The sequence below is a fragment of the Colius striatus genome, chromosome 3, assembly GCF_028858725.1.
Source record: "Colius striatus isolate bColStr4 chromosome 3, bColStr4.1.hap1, whole genome shotgun sequence".
Lineage (NCBI taxonomy): Eukaryota > Metazoa > Chordata > Aves > Coliiformes > Coliidae > Colius > Colius striatus.
Window position 1 is genome coordinate 65949399 of NC_084761.1, and position 21949 is coordinate 65971347.

The 21949-nt window shown below is 34.6% G+C and overlaps 1 protein-coding gene across 6 annotated transcripts in view; it reads right to left on the minus strand.

The window, feature by feature from the left end:
* FAT1 (FAT atypical cadherin 1) overlaps positions 1 to 21949 on the minus strand; it is a 104335-nt gene that overhangs the window by 51148 nt on the left and 31238 nt on the right. For all 6 annotated transcript variants that reach the window (XM_061992041.1, XM_061992040.1, XM_061992045.1 and 3 more), the window contains exons 3-4: positions 16028 to 16342; positions 1210 to 1271 (exon numbers count right to left, since the gene is read on the minus strand). In XM_061992041.1, the coding sequence (XP_061848025.1) occupies positions 1210 to 1271; positions 16028 to 16342 (377 nt within the window). The remainder of the gene's footprint in view (positions 1 to 1209; positions 1272 to 16027; positions 16343 to 21949) is intronic.

A 21949-nucleotide genomic window follows, 5' to 3' on the forward strand; every position in this document is an offset into this window, starting at 1 on the left:
ACAATATGCATAGGAGTAAAAGTCAGTTACCAATTTTACAACCAATACATATAGCAGTAGTCAAGAAATAAGGTAGAACTGCTTTTGGGAAACAGACACAAGCAGATTTAAGGAGGTAATTTAAAAAGAGAATAATATGCTACTACTACTAGAAACACATTGCAGAGGAAATTCCACGCTCTTGCTACTTACATGCAAGGAGTAATTTCCAAAGGTGATGCAGAATTTAAAATAATGATAAAAATTTGGTCCAAGTCCTGCATTAATCCAACTTGTAATGTCCCAGAGGGATAGAAAAGGGCTAGGAAAACTTCATGTACACTCAAGTTGTACACAAGGATTGTCTGTACTATCAAGGAATGCATTCACCTGTAAGTCTACACAGTCCTTGCATTCCTATTAGAAAGCTATTTTACAGTTTTCAGAAGTTCTGAGCAAGTCCAGCACTGCTTCTCCAGCTTTAATGTTTGCTTTCCCTACTTGCATTGCAGTCTTTTATCTGTCATCCAGAAGAAGAGGCACAAAAGAGGTTTCAGATATGTATCACACTGAATATTAAGTCTTCATTGCAGCTGAAGTACGGTGTTTTTTTCATTTGTTTGACAGAGAATGAGAATAGCTATTACATGAATTCCAGGCAATCAATTAAATGTAGCTAAATAAAAGAAATGTGAATTTCATGTTCTTGGACTCTGACTCTCTAATGCATGTTTTACAACTCATCTACTTACATGATTGATAACTATGTAATGCAGGAAAAAAGGTCTACTCACAATCTGTTTGTATTCTCATTATTAAAAAAAGATTCTGCACTTCTTTTTCAGAGGTCTGAATTCAGCAAAAGGCAGGCTGAAATAGCTGTTCCAATAATTACATGTGAACATTTAAAAAAAACCAGAATCACACTCATCCTTTTAACAATAACACCTCTGTACTGTTTGAAAGAAAATCTTGGCTTACAGATACAAAACCCAAAAACCTGCCTTCTATTTGTATGTTTGCATCTTAACTCTTATAGAAAAGTCGCAACACACTTTTATGAGATAGGTAGTTTTTTGCATTGTAATACAATGAACATGAAAGCAAATTAATTCTGAAATCCAGTTCTCTTAATTCTTCATATAGTAATCAATTACGGTAAACTTAACTCTCTGTAAAAGCAATGAACTTGCGGTCACCGTTTTACAGAGAATTAAAGAAACTACTTACCTCCAGTATATGCTCTGCCTGCTGCTCTCTATCTAGTTTTCTAGATGTGGTTGTAATTAGACCTGTAAACATAAAAGAATAATTAATGAGATCCTATAAGAAAATAATCTGAATCAAAGTTAGGCTAAACCAGTAGTTACTGATATACTCCACCTCAATTTCTTCTTAGGTGGTCCTTTCCATTTTTGCAGAATTTATGCTTTCCTTAAGGGGTAAGGAGTTTCCAGTCCCTTAGGGTCATGAAAATATTCTTTGTAATCTAAAAGCTCAACTGCTCTAGCCCTTGAGACAGTTTTATTTTCCAATACATCTGTGCATGTTATGTTTCTCCCAGGAGCAACACACATGGATTCTTTCACATTAAGTCTTGCTTTCAGAGGGTGCCATGTGCTTTATTCATAAGGATGCTAACAAACATTATTTGAATAATTACTAATCGCTTCAAAAGAAACATCTACTTGTAGTTTTAGTAATAGCAACGGAAAAAGAATGACCTGAAGAGATGCATTAATTGTGGAAATAAAGAGTAATTTGTGTGTGTTGGCTTGATTTGTCAGCAACAAGTTGCTGTTGGCAATTCCACAGAATGAGTACAAATTTTTGATGCATGATGTTACATCTTGTTGCAAGAGTTTGATACACCTCTGATGCAAGATTAAGAAGGCATGATGAGCTCTTGCTTTAAACAAAGAAGTTAAAAGAGTGAGAAATGACAAAGTGAAATCTAAAGAAAAAAAGGATCTTATTTGAATTAACTCTGCCTAATAGTACATTCAGAATTTTAACTATTGAGTGTCACAAGAAGTAAACTCAGTCAACTCTCAGTTTAATAGAGCCATTCAATATAGTTGAACAGCTTGCTGGGGTGTGGGTTATGAATGCAGACACAGAGATAACTCAGTTACTTTGCTGCATGAAAGCCATTAACCTGTTTGCAGGTTCAAGGTGGCCCCATAAACACCACTTCTGTGTTCACATGGCACCTAGCCTCTGCTAGTAAATCCTGCTAGACCCAACATGGCTTTTCATGGAGCAAACACCAGGATCTGGATTCACCCAACTTAAGGCACTACTAGCCAAAGCATGCCATCTTCTCTGCAGCAGGTATCCAGCATATGCAAGATCCAGAAGACTATGCAATGTCATGTGGTCATTTACTCAGCTATTCCAGCTTCCTACAGTGACAGAAAAGCATTGCCATCTTGATCTTTAATTGTCAAACTAAAAAACAGGGAAGCAATTACCAAGTAAGGCTGTAACAGAGATCAGAATGCATGCCACATGCTTCATGTTCCTTTTCCTACTGTAGTACAAGCTTTTTAGTAATAAGATCTATTATATCTGAAGTTAAAATCCATTTATAAAGTTTTTAAGGTGGATTTGCTACGATAAAGCTGTAAGACTTTGTAAGACTTTGTCTTACAGCTGATAAAAAATAGAGCATGCAGGTAAGAAGAGCAATAAAGACTTTGATTTCACATAGAAGAGAAAGGCCAATAAAAACAGAACTGTATATCACCAGTGCGTGGTGATCCTGTCAAATGATCCTCAATGATCCTTTCAAAATACAGTTGTAGTATACATATACCAACGAAACACATGGCCTGTATTAAGTAATTTGAACAAAACCTCTATAAAGCAATATTACAGTTCTCAAATGTTCAAACAATTATTCTTTGAAAAACAGATAGTGCAAACAACAGCTGTCACAATTATGATCAAGTCTGCCCTTGTTTTTCCTGCAATTTGGGTTGCCATTGTATCAAATTCATTCTGTACTTAGCATTGTAGATAGAGATCTTCTCCCACTTTATATTTTTTTTTCTTTTATAACACATATATGATATTTTTAGGATACATCTTTTGGTATTTTGGAGTAATTGCCCCTAATTACAAAGAAAGTGGCATTACATTTTTTTTAAAGGAAAAAAATGTTGCATTAGCACTATGGCAACTCAATATTAACCTTCTTGAGGTGATGTATTCCCATAAAGAATACAGAGCTGTGAACAATGACAACTGAAAATATTTACTGTTGCATATTCTAAACAAAGCTTTCCCCCCAATTTCCCGTCTGATGTTGGTCAAGCCACACATTTTCTTCTAAAAGGCTCTATGAGGAATAACATAGAACTGTTAATTGAAAGTGAACAAATGGCAGGACTGCTGCCTCATTTGCTTCCCTCAAGCAGACAAGACTTGTAGGTGACTTCAAGAAACATAAGCTCTTTCTATTGAGTAACTCCGGAGAAAGCTAGCACAAGCCTCCCCATGAAGCCTTTATATCCTGAGATTCAACACAATTGCAACTGAAAATAGTAAATTTCAGCACTGAAGGAGTTGGCTGTTAAATAGCTGGGTTGAGGAGGGGGAGGATCTCAGAAAGCATTGGAAGAATAAAGTAATTCCAGCAGAAATATCTTGTTATGCTTGCACCCTCTGACATTATTAGATTCTGTCACAGCAGCAGCAAGTAGAGAACTGCTAACACATGACAGAAGAAAGGTGGCACCTTTCAATGGTTTCCTACCCACTTTTTCCCTGCCAAAGAGACATTAAAACTGGAGTCACCACTAATAAAAGCCAACTAATAGTTTGAGGAAAAACAAAACCTCAAATGCTTTTGCTGCAAGCACTCCAGATGGAATTCTACTAGGTGCCACTATTCTACATACTAAGTTTGTCAAAGAAAGTCTAATTCCAAATATAATATCTACTCATGAAACTGGTCAATATAACTCAAATGGGTAAGCAGAAAAATATCCAGGAAGGATAAAGTATATATGTTTTGATCTGTTAAAACTACTAGTCTTTTCAACCAAACATGCCACACTTCTGTTAAAACACTTCAGCACAATAACAGAAGGGTTTAGACTTCACCATATATATCCTGTATATTCAACAGAAACTAATGCCAACAAAGGAAATGTAACACTTCTGGATTTTGAATCACATACACATGCATGACATTCTTTTTACTTAACTCTTTACTACTGCTAGCCACTTTCCCAAGTGACAATACAGTGTCAATAAAGTGTTTAACTACAGCTTAAGACTGTAAAAGTTTTGATTATGGCAATCTATAAGTTATTCCATTTTCCCCACATTTTTCAGCATTAAATTTTTAAAATGCTTAATGCTGCACTGACAGATATCATGAGTTCTTGAAGAGCTTTTCTGAATTAAAGCTGTGATAGTAAGGTCAAGTGTTTCTATGTAGTGTGGCTTTTGTGACTGTCCATTATGAGGGTTGGGGAGAATCTGTGGACTTAATACTAAGTGTGCTCCCTGCAACAACAGCCACTACTCTGCTCGCTCTTCCAAAAACAAAAGTTCTCAAATTTTTTAGACTGACCTCCCTCTCTTCTCTGTAACATACTGGAGATCTCCTTCCCATGTCACTCTCTCTACACAAATAAACAAAACACAAATCACATCTTTGCATACACCACACCACAGCAGTGATAAGTAAAAGATAATTCCAATTAATCTCTGAAGAGTCTGTAACCATAAACAGTTCTGAAATCCTTATTATGTGGTGGGGAGATTTAGTTTACCGATGAATAACGGAAAGGATAGCATGTGTGAGAAAACAGGTCGCTGTGACAAATCATTAGTTTTTGTAGCAAAACTGACTCACAGAGCATCATTTTACAGTCATATTTTCCTGTTTTCTTTCTGCCACCTCTTATCACACTCCCCCTATCCCCTCATCCCTGCAATCAATAGCAACAATGAGCTCCAGCAATTCACATCACTGACTATTACTCCGCCTGGAAATCAATGCACACTATGGCAAGATGGGTCAAGTATCTTTAGGAAAACATAAATTCATAACAAACAATTCTAAGATAATGATGAGTAAATGGTATCTCTAGCAAATTGGTGCAATTTTTCTATTCAGTGATGCTTCAAAACTCACCTCATCAGAAAGATTTTCATAACATTGTCTTAATAATTTAAGAGAAAGTCTGGATAAATCACAGCTGTTCTGCCTGACTAGCTGGAAAGGTAGTATACTGAACTGTAAACATCCATAATGAAAACAAAACAGAAACCCCACAACAGGTGACAAACACAATTGTCTTCCTTCCTTCCCTCTTGGGAGTTTACATTCTAGGGATTTCTGATGTCTATTTGTGGTCTACTGAAAAATCAAAATAGTTACAACTGTTTTTAAATAAGATTTACTTACAATTTCTAATTTAAATATTAAAATAAACAGACAAAATGCAGCTACACAGCATTCATTTACCTAAATATAAATAAAATTGCTACAGTTGGAAGAGGAAACAGTACAAGAGAGCTCTCATTAGCAGGGACATATTTTATCCCATGTAAGTTTTCATTGTAGTGGCCAGATGCAACACATTCCACCTGCACTTGAAAAATAGTACATCAACAACTTCCATTCAATGCTGAAAAAACCCTATACACCATTCAGTAGACACTATGTTAAGAAAGTTAATATTAATTCCATGATATTTGCTATCTTTATGGCATGGATGAAAGAAGTAAAAGAGATCAGAAAAAGTGGTCTCTGAAAGGGAAGGAGGAACGCTGAAAATGTTTATCTTGCTGTGTATATACATCATGCATTCCCCACTACAGGCATACCTACAAACATATGTATTCATGCTTTCACAAATATACACTATAACGGCATATTCAGCTTGAGATGAAGGTTCTGGACCTGGATGGGAGTTTGGCTGTTAGACAGGACTAACTCACCATGATCCAAGAGACTAAAGCAGATGCCAAGCCTGCCAAGCTGCCTTCACTGAGTTTGAACTGATAGGCTTGATTTGAACACAGTTCAACACTGTTTGAATTGTAGTGTATAAAAAGAAATAACAGTTTCTCTGATTTTTTAATGCATTGGCACTGAAGGTTTAATGAAATATGGAAAGCAGGTACAAAATTTTTTATCTCCAACTTCCATATATAAAAGATACTGGAATCAAATATAAGGGAGGTCATATTTTGTTGATGAGATTTTTGTCTTCCATGTTCCATGCAAATGATATCCAGTAAGCAGAAATGGTTTCTGTAGACTGCATCAGTTTAATGCTTTAGATCAGCTTACATACAATGTATTATTATTTAACCTCTTTTTTCCCTCCCCTTCAACCTAAAAAATGACAAATTACTAATGAATGTTAAAAAAAATTACCTTGGTATTTTCTTTAGAAGGTCTTAATATATAAGTCAGCGTAAGAGTTGAAGGAAGTATGGATTTTAAATTCACGTATGTCTGTAATGATAATCTAGTTTGACTATTGCATAACACAACCCTAAAGCAATGGGCAAATTACAGCATACATACTTTAAGACGAAGACCAATTACGTCTCCTCAAGTGATAAAGAGGCTGTTATGCCTCCAAGGCAGGATTTCCTACTAATCACTCTCATATAAGAAATAGTATATTAAATCCAATTCAAGACAGAGGAATATAGTGTTCTTTTGTCTGACAGACTAAGAAGTCTACTGGAATCAACAGTTTCCTCCTCATGAAAGTACATACTGTGATCAAGTCATATCTTAAGATATCTCTGACAATACAGTGAACGCCAAGTGTTGCTGTCAGATCTCTTATGACATTGTTTTAAACTGCTTCCAGTATTTTAACACTTTATGAAATATGGAGAAAACAACCGATACGCATAATGACCCATGATTGTTTCATCCCTGCCACAGAAAGATGTCTTTTTTCAGTGTTCATTCATTCAAATGATTTCAAGTTAATCATGATTTACACGTAACTTACTTTATAATCAGTGACCATCAGAAAAGGCCCATACTTCCCTTCTAATGATATTGAGACAAGCTTTTTGGCAAGACCATAGCTAAATCTTGTCTTCTACATAAGCCAAGACAAGACTTCACAACCAAAATAAACAGGTTAATAAAAACAGCTCAAAAGTAATAGCAGAGCGATTTAAGAACAGATTTAAGCTCTGCAGCTGACAAAATATAAACTCCAAGTCTCTTCAGTCACGTATAGATGATCATTATAAGCTAGACAGTATGCCATTGTAATCTATCAGCATGAAGGTGGGCTGCCGAGTTAAGAAACAAGTAACATCATAGTTCTAACCAGCTATCATATTGGAGAAAGCATACCATAAAGGAACAGAAAAACTCAGGTTTACACTGTCCTTAACAATCTGACTTTTTTACTCTTAAATTTTCCTTTATCCTAAGCTCTTGAATAGTTCTCAGTAAAAACAACAGAATTGTCACCAGTAATTTTCAAGTGCTGAATATGACTGTAAACACATAGTCCCAAAAGAAACAAACAATTTACAAACACATCAAATGGCTGCAAACGCCTCCTCAGATAAATAAATATTTAAAATCAATAATTTCTGTTCTTTCAATAAAAACTGTAAAATGATACTACTGTTCAAGAGAAATCAAGAGCCCAGGTTCTTTTTTCCACTCTTAGCTGAGTACTCTATCCATTAGCTAGAGTTATGTTGCTGCTGGATTGTTCTCTCTGGCCTCTTGAACCCTACTTTTTTTTGACCACTTCTGCCTATTACTCCTTACAGCTTGTGGCTTAGCAGGTTGCACTTTTCTAGGCAGCTTAAATCTACTTTCAGGGCTAAAGGAGTAGTTTTCCACTTCACATGGCAACAAAATAAGTTACACTACCCTATAAATAGGTAGTTTCAGAAAAACTAAAAAGGAGACCTACTGCACTTTATTGTGCTGAAATCAGCATTCCTTTTCTGTTAAATATAGCAACTAGTGTAGTCTTTCATAGCTTTCATGCCTTTCCCCTTTCAGTTCCCATCTGTAGCAGTTCAGGCAAAATCCAGCAGGACATTCCCACAGTGTACAGGCCCATAGGTAAAGGCTAAAATGCTTTATAGACCTACACATTATTTACTCTACAGATCACCCTTTCTTTTTATTCAGGCACTTCCTTATTCCTGTTTCAGATGCTGACACATAAGCTCTGGATTTCATGCATGAAAAACATTTTTGGCATATTTATGCCAGCTGAATAAACGTCTTACCCTTTGAATGGTACTCCGTGAAAAGTAAAGTAGTAATTGAGATTTCAGTCCTACCCAAGTCAAGATTGTATCAAATAAGGGATACCTATCTTAGTCTACAGGGTGTGCTTGTGTCAGCACATTAGACATATATTGAAGTACAGTAATATCAGTGTTTATGAGTTTGTTACTTGTTGCCAAGACAGTCTGTAAGCTTTGCATATAGGGTCAAAAAGTTATTTAATCCTATGACTGATCTTTCATACCAACAATCACTACATTAATCAGTAACCAGGCAATTTAACTATTCGACTCTACTACTATAAAGCATAAGTACATGGTGTACATCTGAGGCTGAGTCACTCCCGCAAACTGTTTTAACAGGATCCAGTTACAAAGATCAGGCATTTGCCAATCAGAGTACTCATTAATCATTTTAGTGATTGCAAGCAAGGAGCAAAGACAAGCAATCCACCAAAGATTATTAATGTATGACATAACGAGGAAAAAAAACTTTACATGAACAACTAAGTCATCCAATCCAATAAACACTGTAGAGCTTCAATTTCAACTAGACTTCAAATGGAGTATAAAATCTGTGTTTAATGATCATGTAATTATAGAAAAATGTTCAAATATATCCTGTAAAAGTAAACTATGTAGTTTTGTACACTCTAATGAGTCACAGAGTATGTTTTGCAGTCTGAATTTACTAAGAGTGGTATAACTGTTTCTACAGTAATTCTTTTACTAGTAAAACTATTTTTTGAAATATTACAATCAATATATATAAAATAATCATTCACCTAAATAGTTATACTGGAGAAAACAAACCGAAGTCTAAGATACAGCCCTCCAAGTGACTGACAGCATTTATGACACATCCAGTTTCACTGTCAATGAGATTCTTTTGGTAACTTGTTTCTCTCCTACATAATAAAAACTAGAACTGTAAGTTACAAGTAGTATAAGATGAAAACAGAAAGAACATGGCAATTAATAAATAATTTTGAAATAGCTAAAATTTTGAATGGAAAATAAAACAACAAAAACTAAGTATGATTACCAAAAGGAGACTAGCAAGTAATAATAAATTTTCTGTAGAATGAACTTTGATCAAGAGAACACTATAAATTTTTGTTATCTTTGCTTACCTTGCAAAAATACTCTTGCCTTCAGCACCATCTGGTATACCAAAGCCACATCAATTCAAAGCTCAAATGCCTTCAGTAATTAACTCTTTAAGTAACCTAATCTTCATCATTCACCTTTATTATCTCATTTTGAGACATACTATCTTCAATAATTAATTACACCATTACTGCCATAAAATTTCACATCATCCTGAAGTAACATTTCAACTCTGACATAATATTACTGCATTTGTAGTGCCTGACCAAAGAACTCCCACGCTGCTTTCCAAACTTGGATTTGTTTGGATTTTTTTTCCCCCTAAAGAAAATTCATTTTCAACTCATAGTAGCCGGTATTCAGTTGTAGTATGTTTTAAAAAAAATGTCATCAGTTGAGAGGACTTTTTAAATCCAATTATTAAAAGACTGAGGTTAGTTTTGAGGTCACTTCCTCTGCCACAGAAGTTTTATGGTTTCACAATTAATGTCGCATAAAACTGCTGCAAAACACACATGGATTAAGGAAGATTTACAGATTCACAAAGAAAGAACACACAGTCTCTGTTTTTTATAGTTGGCAAATATTGTCTCAGAAGCACAAGACAGCTTAAACAAAACTTAATTTTGAACTTTTCTCATTGAGTTAAACAAAAGTGCTCATCAACAAGCAGCTTTGTAATTACCATTAAGTAGCAACAACCATGAAGTGAAAATCTGTGTGCAATGCAATTATACTGACACACAAGCAAACATTAAACCAGAGATTTAGAAAGTTATAACAGCAAGCTAAAAATACACGATTTTCAGGAGAAATACCAGAGCAGGATTCCATGTTGGCTATTGTCTTGATGTCAAAATTGCTCTTCTGCAATTCAGCTTTTTTTACTAAGACTGCTTTTGTTGAAATTCAAGCATAAAAGTAACGACGACATTGGGTGAGAATGACTGTAAGCAACATGAGAAATTACCATTCTTTGGCATTTAATAAAATTCTACAAACAGGAACATGTAATTACAGAGGAAGAGTGGAAAGTCTGATATTACTTGCATTATATTTTTTTGCTAAGCATGAGAACAGCTGTGGTATGTTCTAAGTAGAATGAGAAATTAAAATGTCTAGTTAAAGTTTCTTACTCTTTAGTATGTAATAAAAATAACAAAGTATGTTTTGGGTAACTAGTTTCCAAATAACTCTACAGGATAACATAAACCTGAAGAGAAACATTAGTTTTAAGTGTGGTCTCTTATAATAATACCTTGGAAACAAAACTGTAAAGTGAAGGTTTTGATCTCAGTTATCTTAGCATATCTAAGACTCCATCTACACCAAGACAAATGAGAGACCACCCACTGGACTCAAATGTGAAAGTCACAATGTTTTCCTAACTAAAGTATTAAAACATAACAATGTGAAAAATAATATTTAATTAACTAGTTTGTAGAGAACACATATGAAACTAGCTAAATGACTGTTATGGACAAAATCTATTCCCTCCAAATTTTGAGGATAGGGGAAATTAACCTTCCAAATGCTCATCACTGGATTTTTTTGTGTGCGCATGTGCCTATGTGATTTATTTCACTATTTGTTTTTTATTAATTCAAACAATGAGGATTTTCTAAAGAAAGCTCATCATATGCAAGAGATGTTTGATCCTGCTTTGTAAATATCAAGAACTAGTCATTCAATTTGAAAATACAGTCTTCTAAATTTGAAAAGGAAGACAACTTTAAGAATGTGTCTCCTTAAAAAGCCAACAAACAGAACTATATTTCTATTGTTGAAATATAGAAAGCTTTTGAAAGACTTGAAAAGGATGCATTAAAATGTGATTTGGCAGAAGATTTTTCCAGATCATTTATTATAGTACTGACACAGATGGAAAAGTTTTAATCTTTAAGGAATTGAGGCAGGAACTAAGATTTGCATGCCAGGAAAAACACTGTATGATCTAACATTATGAATAATTATTTTTTTTTAACTGCCTTATTGCAGTGATCTCTGTATATGGATAAACAAGGTGCAGCTTAGCACTCTGTGTTTCAGGGATTTAAACCTACAAATAATCTTGGCATTTTCTTTGGCTAGTCATTTCATTTCTTTATATGAAAGAAAAGTTAAGACAATAGTACAACAACTCTGTTAGATATAGTTGTTCTTACTATCTTCTCTCTCACGTTAAGAACGGTTTATGAATGACACATGTATTTACAAAGGTACAGAGAAAGTTCTTCACACTAAGAACGTATTTCTATCACCATTAGAGGCTTTCTTTTGAGGCCCTCTAACTTCCTATATATTTAAACTCTAAAATACTCACTTCTAAATGAGAATTTGGAGATTTATACAATATTGATGGTTTGGGGTTTTTTTTTGCTTTAACTGCATGTTGTTTCCTATATTTACAAGACAATACTATTATAACATGTTTGGAATACACCGCAGTGTTTATTTACTGATTTAAAAGGAATTGTTTTTGTAACTGAACCCTATGTAAAGACCTCCATGCTTCAGTTATAACAGAGATGATCACATAAACTGCTGTCAAACATCTTGCCTCAGCTCTCAGAAAAGCTGAAGAATAATTTACAACCGCCTGCTACTTAGCTTTTGACAGTGACTTTACTGTAATTTTTTTCAGGTAGAAAACATATTATTTCTTATAGAGCCATATATTTTCCCTTAATAGGAAGTTAATCAATACTAATGTCATAGGGTTGTTATATACACAAACTCCATTAAGTTACAGTACTGAGAGAGTCTATAAGGGAAAGACTGGTATCTTGGAAAACCCATGTGAAGGTGGTACTAAGCAAATGGCTCATAAAAGTACCTGATCACTGTCTCTATGCTGTCTAGAATTATAATTTTTCACTTTACATGTTCCATCTCAAAAGAACATATGATATAGAGGGAATCTGTCTCCACTACCATTTCTGTTTCAGAAAATTGGAAAATTGAAGGAAAACATCACTTTCTTTCAAACTCCTGCTTTACAAAATAGATAGTGCAGAGTATGGCCTGAAGTTTTTATGTAATTCCAAGGACAGAAAAAGGAGAAAGGAATGACTGCTGTGTTTGCCATTTATTTTCCCAGAACCTACCATTTCTCTGTCTCCTAAGAGATGTAAGAGAATAAATAAAATAAATAAATACAAAAGCCCCAATATCAGAACCTAAAATTTAAAAGAAATGATCTCTATATAAATGCTTGAAAGTAATTTTTACCATAGTTGCCTATATTATGGCAAATTTTCTATCTTTTCAAGTGTCAAATCCCTAAACATTGTAGAGTGAGTGGATGAGGAGATGAACATGTTTTCCCAGCTTCAAAAAAGACCAGGCTGAAAACCACTAGTCTAATAGCACTTCCAGTGCTTTAAACAATATTTAAAGTTGAGAAGAAAAGCAACTTTTTGCAGAATTAAACTCTCTTTCCAAATGTATGCCCACACAAACTTTTGTTACTGATGTAACACTCTTTGGTTGCAGGAGTTTAACAAACAATTGGATTAATTCTGGTAACGTTTTCAGTAAAGGTAAAGAAAAAAGAATCTGTTCTAAAGACAGTGTAATCAAACACTTTATTTTCTCTGCACATGACAAGTAAACAGTTGGGCACATGAATGCTGCTACATATGCTTTAACCTGTGTGACGTGAATGAAAAATAATTAAGCCTGGCACTGTTTGCCAGCTACGGAAGTCACAAGAACAATTTCAGTGCTTGGTTCTTTATTTAACTTTAAATCACATTAGTGTGTAATGTAGTAATACCGGTTTTATACGAGTTCCAAAAATATTAGGTCAGTTGGGATTAAAACCCACAAGTAGTTAAAGAAACAAAGATTTCCTTTGTTAAAAATGAAGTCAATACTACTGTGCAGTCACTGGCCCTTCATTTCCTCAGTAAGTAATTCTCCAGTGTTATCGGAAACCCATGGAAGTTGTTTGCAGCTGTACCCATTTCCTATTTCACTTCAGTCAGTCTCCAAATCAGAAACACATAACACACACAAAGATACTGTTTTAAAGGTTACTAGAGATATGAAATGATAGTATAATTTTCAAATTAGTTTCAAACCAAACATGTACAGAAAAAACAAGACAAATCATTAGATTGCATGAAATCCAGTGTCTTATATAATAGGAAGATAATACATATGAGCAAACTATTTAATATCCATTGAACTTACTTGAGTGCACTCTGGAAACATAAAATCAACTAAACAGGTTTTCTTTCTCTGCCCTCCTCTTTTCCCTTTTCTGTTTATGTTTACCTAGCATTACATTTTTAAGAATAATAGACATCAATGAATTTACCTATCCCTGTGATCCTAAACATATTTTAAAATAAATTTTCTCCCAATTAATGTAAGTCAGAGGGAGATTCTTTTCTTCTCAGTGCCTGCATTTTGCAGTATAGGTTTTTTTGCTTTTTTTTCTTCTTTTGGGATTTTTCCTTTCACAGACAGCTGAGAACAACTATGGACTGCACTGCTTGCTTCCACAGCAAGCACACTACAATAAAAGTGGTAAAAAAACTCTTTGACAGAAAATCTTCATCAGCTTCCTATTAAGTGTTCCTTATCACTTCACCATCCACTGTGTTGAGCTCCCTTAAGCTCTTTTTCAAACATAAATGAGATTCCTAGTAAGCTATTGACATGGAAATCCATGACTGTGTCTGAAGACAAATCATGATCTTCAGCTGCAGTAATTTTTCTATAGGAAAAAAGACATTTCTCAAAACTTAGGTAAGGGAGGCATGCAATAGGCTTTTTCAAACAAAGTTTGGAAAATGCTGCAGAGTGATACAGAAGACAGAGAGGAATAGGAGAGGACAGGAAGAATGAGAAAGAGAAAATGAGATACAGGAAAAGAAACGGCAACAAAAAAATAATTGGCCAATTATACAGTAAAGACTAAATGAATATAGGTAGAGTTTATGTTCACTTGCAATTTGAGTGCTGCAGTCACTGAGTTCTTTTCACCGAACTCATAGGCAATTTTACTCCCATTTTTATCAATATCACTGATTAAGACAACAAGAAATATCAAAGTAGCAGGAAAACAGTACTTTTCAAAACCAGAAAGGGTGAGAAAGTATACAGAAGACTGGAAATTTTTTCCTTTTGCATGATGTGTAAGGAAAGACAAACAGAAATAAAGCATGGATGCACACACAGATAAAGTTTCTGCATTCGTTTTAGAAGACTTTGCAGTTGAATTTTTCTTCTTTTACTTCTTAGGCTGCCTTTGTTCTAAACTCAATGCTTCTGTAAATATAGTATTTAGATACAAGCTTTAACTATGCTAAAGATCTCTTGGTACAGCTATTTCATATGTCCCTCTTGGCAATGTCTTCACAAGCAGATGCAGCACATGCTGACAAAGAAGTTATTGTCAGAAGTAACCCCAGTAAAGTACCTGTGTTTGCACTCAGACTTTTGCTGACACAGCAGTTGTAACTGATACAGCACACAAGTCTTTCATACCCTGAGCTGAAACAACTGTGAAACAGAATGAAGGCCACAGTGCTCATCCAGCCCTCAAAACATGTTTTTTACCTAGTTTTCATTCCTTTCAATTCCCTGAAATTCCCTCCATGAAAGAGCAAGAGCTAAATGAATTTGGCTTCTATTGCTCCATTCCACTAAAAAAATCTAAAAATCTCTGAATTCTGACAAAAAAAAATCTGAGTGAATCAAAAGCATCTCCTGTAATTTGCACTGTGAAACAGTACTTAAATGCAACACATGAAATGCTAAGTTGTGCCCAACCCATAAATTTGATTAAAACCAAATCCTTCTGTAATGTTAGGAAAGATCTATGGAAAAAACACCCAATATATGCACTACTTTCTCTGTGCTTATTCAGAAATCATGGTAGGCAATCTCTACGTTTCTTTCAAAATCACTATGTAGCTTCAGTTAAAATGGATTATTTTATGTGCTTCCTGTATCTTTGCCCCACACACATTTCAGTATCTGTAATTTAGTTATTAAAAGGTAACTTTTTTCTTGTATTTGTACTTTTTTGTTAGAACATCAATATGTTGTTTCTGAAGTTTTCTAACCAACCACTGAACTCAGACTCTTTTCATTACATAACAATCGCATCTGCAAATTATCCTCCAAATTTTCCATTTCTTACAACAGCAACAGTTACTTACAAAGACAGTCACTTTTGAATGTGGAACAAGTGAGTTTGCAGTTAATAAATGGCATACATTGCTTATACTAACACTGTCAGGAGGCAAAAAAACCCCTAAACAAAGCCTGATAAAAAACTCATGCATGAAAATTGGAAGACTAAGACTATTAGAAACAATTTGGATGACACTAAGCTAAAAGATGTACTTTTACTATATATTTACTGCATTACAAAAGGAAGTACAGGTACTGACCAGTCTAGAGTGAAGCTATTCTGAAGCAAACCTTCCCAAAATGTGTATGACGTGGATATCCTGTACTTTGAACCAACTGATTTGCTCTCAAATCCTCTTTTACTTGTTTGTATAACTTAATAATATTGACATAGCTCAAGATACCAGGTTAACTCTATTGTAAAAGCATGCTTACAATATTAAATCAAAGGTCTTGATTTTGCGTGGTATATGTATTTATGCAAATATGTTGATTCAGTCATACTTGGAAGAAAACACTGTATTGTGCTTACCAGTTTTGGGGTTTATTGAAAAGAATCCTTGGGGATTTCCACTTGTAATCTTGTAGGTTAACTTTTCACTTGAGCTAGAATCTGGATCAAATGCCTCAATCTGAATGACGGATACATCTTTAGGCGAGTTTTCTATGACCTCTGGGTAATAAACTGGTTCTGTGGTCTGAGGAGCATTATCATTAACATCCCCAACTTCTATGTAGATTTCAATGAAAGATGATAAAGGCACAACGCCCTGGTCTGTTGCATAAACAGTTAACCAGTAATGTGAAGTAGTCTCACGATCCAGATGATCTGCAGTCTCAATAATTCCTGTTTAATAAAAAGAAAGATAAATAGAAAATTCTCAATAAATATGCAGAAATGGGTAAAAATAAAGTAAGCAACATAAATGAATAATGAAAAATGAGTAAAAGTTCAGAATAACTGATACTGATTCTACAATGTGTTAATACACACAGACAAACATACTGAGTATATGAAGCCACAAAAAATAAAACTACTAGAACAGTTTTCAGCAAGCAATAATGTATTACAGATATTTAAACAATATATTACTTAATTTCCTTTCCAACATCCTTTGAGGAGTATCAGAAAAATTATCAATATTCATAAAAGCTATTTTGCCTAAAAGACTAAATACATTGAGTAATTCACTCTTTTGGGGCTTGAATGACCCTCTTTATTCATCACTGATTATGGTGAATTTTATGCCACATTAAACTATCTGATTTAGGTGCCAAACTTTTATAATGTTTACTATTTTTCATATTAATGTCAGCTACTTCAATGTGAAACAGTCTTACCCATGTTCCCAAATTAATTAACTGAATTTTCTTAATGTGCTTTTTTTGCATCCACGCAGAAATTTCACAGAAAACAAAAGTTATATCTGAATCTAACCTTTGTAGTGTGAGGACCAACCAATGGCTGTCATTATTTTCATAATGGAAAGTAGTGCTTAGTTCAATTTTACACATATAAAATTAATTGTCAATTAAGGAACAGCTCCACAAATCATGGACTTAATGAATATCTGTCTGTTGAGTCTACAAGAGCTTGTCTGAGCTAGAACTAAATAAAGAATGAGGGACTCAAGTTTGCATCCACTGTGAAGGAAACAGACATTTTTACAAGCAGCTTATTGTATAGGTAGACTCATAATATCCATGCGTCAAAAGGGCATGTGACATGGTGGGGGATAAATATTAAACAGATTAACGGAGTCATGGCATAATAAAACTTAGCACCTTCCCTTTCCTGATGCAGAAGCTCTTACACGTTGTCTGACTCAAAATATTTTCTAAATGGAACTTAGGATGAACCTGATATCAGGGTGAAGGAAGCCCTTGCAACCATTTTTATGGAAATCTTGAAGGGCTTTGTCATAGCTCTTATTGTTTGTTTTACTGACATACATCACACCTAATTGGGATTGGAGTCCAGATGAATCAACGTATCACGACGACAGTCAGTTTGGGACTCTGGATACAGCCACATAAGGTGACTGTGCTTGATGTGGTCCTTCTCCTGAGCTCATTTACACTGCAATATATATATATATATATATATATATATATTTACATATATATCTATTTATATTTATATATAAATAAATATACAAACCATCAGTAAAATAGTACCTCGATAAAACTATGTCACTGTGCTTTTACAGGAGTTCCTCAGGAAAGGAATTAACTCTTAAGCATTAGTTCCTTCACAGAGTCCACACACATTTTAAATACATTATACCGGCTGAGTAAAACAAATTACACATTTATTCATTACTTTCTTTGCCTTGTGAGAGGTGCATAAAGGTCTGATGTTGATCATTTGAAGTTTTAAAATGTCAATAAGACCACTTCAGAAGGGTTGAAGGATATAGCACCTAATGCTTAAACCTGCAAAATACCCACAGGTAGCATTTCAAGCCTCATTGCATTTCAGAACTACCACGAGGTGTCAGTGTGGAAATCTATTTTACATCATCTCAAAGGCTTCAGAACCAGGATAAAAAGGAGGGACATTGCAGTTTGAAAAGATACTTGTGTTACATATAGTCTGTAAGAGTTTTCCTGAAAGCAAGTTGGTGGATTTCTGATTCCTTCCCCAGAGGAACATCATCAAAATCTAAACCAAGGTGATAACGTTAAGAATACTGGTATCTTTCATTTCCAGTTGCTTCAATTCACTATTTATATTTTGATTGATGTCAGTTTAATTATTCTATCTTTCTACCTACCTTATGTAATTATTGAATTTGTTGCTGTGATTACTTGCATAGCTTCTGATTGTTAAAGTATATAACTTCTGCTCTTAAAAATGGACATGTAATCTTGAGCACTCAGTTACCTGGATTCCATTTTTGTAATTCTCTTACATTACACCTACTGCACTGTTCTACATCAGCCAGAAGATTTGCTTGGCTGTAATTTGATATGTTAATTACACTGTGGCCTCACTTCTAAATCTAAATGCTGGATGTAGCATGCAAGCATTTCATCTTAAGTCTGCAAACACTCTGCCTTGTAAAATTTTATAAAACCTTCATGTCCAACCAAACACAAGACTAGACTTTTAGCAAGGCTTCCAGAAATGCTCCTCTGTTGCTTGTGATCTGTGCAGCAGTGAACACCACAGTGAGCAGGCTTATGTGATGATTTGAGCAACTGTTATTCTTAACAGAACCTGAATTGGGTGAACATTATTTCTGTAAGTGCTGTTTAGCAGTCCAAACTGATACAGAAAATGACTAGACATCTAGGAAAATGACTTTATGATCAGTCAGATATGTAAAAATGTCTACCTAACTGTTCAACACTAATCAATAGATTAAATGTTGAATGAACATTTCTGAGGGAGATAAAGGGTACTTTAAAAAATCTTCCACATAGCCCACTTACAGTTTAAAACAGATGAAACAGGTTATGTATGCAAGTTTGAAAACATTAGAGACAGGCATCACACAGAGGTGTATTACTTTGACAAAGTTAAAAACGAAGACTCAAAATGAACTTTCCTCCAGTATAAAAGCCATGCAAAAGAAGACAGGAGTATAGGAAGAAAAAATTTCCCTTCACCTCTTACATACTGAATGGGGCAAAGGAGAGGCCACCACACCTAGATCCCCTCAAAAGCTGCAGACATGGGGAGGGGGGGGACGACTGGTCTGTTACTATGACTCAGTCTTCTTCCTGTTGTTTCCACCCAGCAATAAAATGGAACAGATACTGACCCAGTACACATGCGTGGGGGTGGGGGAGAACTGACTACCAAAACCTGAATTTCTTCTGGTTCTACACTTACAAGTACTTATGTCATAAAACACAATCAACACTAAATGCACACGACCACATGGACTACTTGGGTTTTTTCCCACCTTTCAACATTTTAATGTTTCTGTATAATCCAACTCTACATCAGTAACTGCAAAACACCATCCTTTTCATTACTCTAGTTGAAATTGTTCCTGTTTCTGCAAGTTTTAATACTAAATCATTCCTGATTCTGCCTATGAGAACACTAATAGATTCATCTTCATTTTCTATGCAACAATAACGTATATAAATGGAGATAAAATTCTAGCAGTCTACTACAGCTTCTAAAATATATTCTCCCAAAGATGAATTTAACTAAGATTATTCTTTTTTAGTCACTGGTCAGTGTGCCAACTTTCTGCTTTTGCAAACGTTGACTACAGTTGTCTCCACCAAGTTACATATTAAAGCAGCATAATACTGTATGCTGTCTGAAAGCCAGCATTCGTAAGTTCATAAATTCACTAGTTTCTAGTTCTAGTGGTTCTCAAGACAAATGAGAGAAAAACAACAGGAACTTCTATATCAAAGAGAAGTTATAAAACAATCTAAGTAGGAGTTAATTTGTTTTAATCTCACCATCAGCTAGATCCATAAGCATCAGTAAAATGTTGATCACTGTTATCAGTTTCAACTGTACTTTGGCTCCTAGGAAGTTTTTTCACTTTTTTCTTCAAGTAGTGAAAAGCAAAATTAGAGAGTAAAGCTTAAGTGCTTCTTAGTCAATCTTCAATGCTCTAAAAGCTCCATCCCTGCTCTAACTCTCCTCCCATTCATAGAAAAATCTTTAATTGATAAGTTTCCCACTTCTGTTGAACAGAAATCTTCCACGGAACACCACTAAGAATCTATACTATGTATGACAATGTCAAAGACTTATAAGAATTATTATTAAAAAAATGTTTTTGTAGTGAAGATTACAAAAACATTTTTCACTTGTCTGAGTAGGCAATCTTGAAGACTTTCAGGCGTTCAGGATAAAAAGAAATGCATATTCAGTCACTAACCCTCAGAGAGGAGTACAAAAGAGCTCTGATGAAATGTTTCTCGGTCACCTGCTGAAGGACATCAGAGCTGATTTTATAATATTCATATGCCTGAAATTTTGGACAAGATACTGTTCCCACCTGATGCAATAGGGCTTTTCTATCAATTTCATTAAAGCAGGGCAAAAGTTCTAAGTGAATACTACTGAATAGAATTTGGACAGAATTCAATATGGAGGAACAGGTCGGTTTATGAATACAGAAACTGAGGAAAAATCAGAACATTAAAACAACTCCCAAGAAGAACGTTATTTCCAATTTAAATCCCAATCAAGTCACTACAACCAAAGTCACTCTTAAAACAAAAATAAACATTTAAATCCACCTCAAATCTGACAGTCTTCATACGCCAATTCTATCTAATTAACAAATGCTCAAACTATAATACTCTCAATTCCCAGGGATGATCCTCCTTAAGTGTGCTTATCCATGAGCACTCTCATTAACAATATTAATGACTCTGTAATGGCAATCAAAACCTGCAATAATTTCTCAGCAAAGCATGAAAATGCAGTTTAGCAGAATTTGCCCTGGGAGTGACGTTTGAAACAAACTAAGAGAAATCCCTGGCCTGGAACATGATCCTTGAAATCTGATTACAAACTTAATTAATCTAAATTCTAATAAGCTCGGCAAATCAAAAACCTTCTTCAGCTGCTTTAAAAAAAAACATCTCTGGGGGAAAAAGGCAATGTTTTAAGAAGTGCATGGACAAAGATTTTGATCGAATATGACCTTCAAACAAACAACTAATAAATATCAAAATTTCAAAACTGAGTGCATTAAGCCTCTTATAAACACAGAAGCGTGCTCTCCCTCAATGGCACTAGTCTGCCAATACACCACCACAGGCTGCAACTTTGTCTTCAATTTTAAACAAACAGTAAGTCACTGCAGTGTAAACTATCAACTAAGGTCTGCACAATCTTCTGAATGGAAAATAAAATTCTGGGAAATGCTCAACATATGCTACTGTTTACTACTGGAATCTCTGCTACGTCTAGATAGGTTGCATATATTTTCCAGAAAGTTATTAATATTCATATAATTAGCTTTTTATGTGGACAAAGGTCCGAAGAACCCCAACTCCCAGAAGTTCAGAGTTGTTCTGCCCAAATTTCTGCTTTACATTTTGTGGAAATTTGCTTAGCTGTTGTTTAAAATAAAGAATCGCATCAGTCTTTTTGATTAGTGGTTAGGTAGCTTCACTTTTTAAGTTAAATCTTACTAAATATAATACTATCATACTTTGGCTTCTAATGTTAACCAAAATTCATAACTGCCAGTTTTAAGGTTTCCACCAAAATCTGCACACTTGAACAACCAGAACAGGCAGGCCATAAAAAGAAAAAAACATTTTACAAAGCCAGTATTTTCCAGTATTTTCCAGTATTTTAATTAACTTTTTATTTCTGCCCAGGTCACCTTATTTAAAATAACATCTGTTCTAACCCATAATTTGCCTTTTGGTGAAAGTCAGTGACAGTGCAGTTCTTCAACAACTTCCTTGGCAGACTTGTTGCCATTCATCTCTTCTTATATGTTTTATTTTTGCC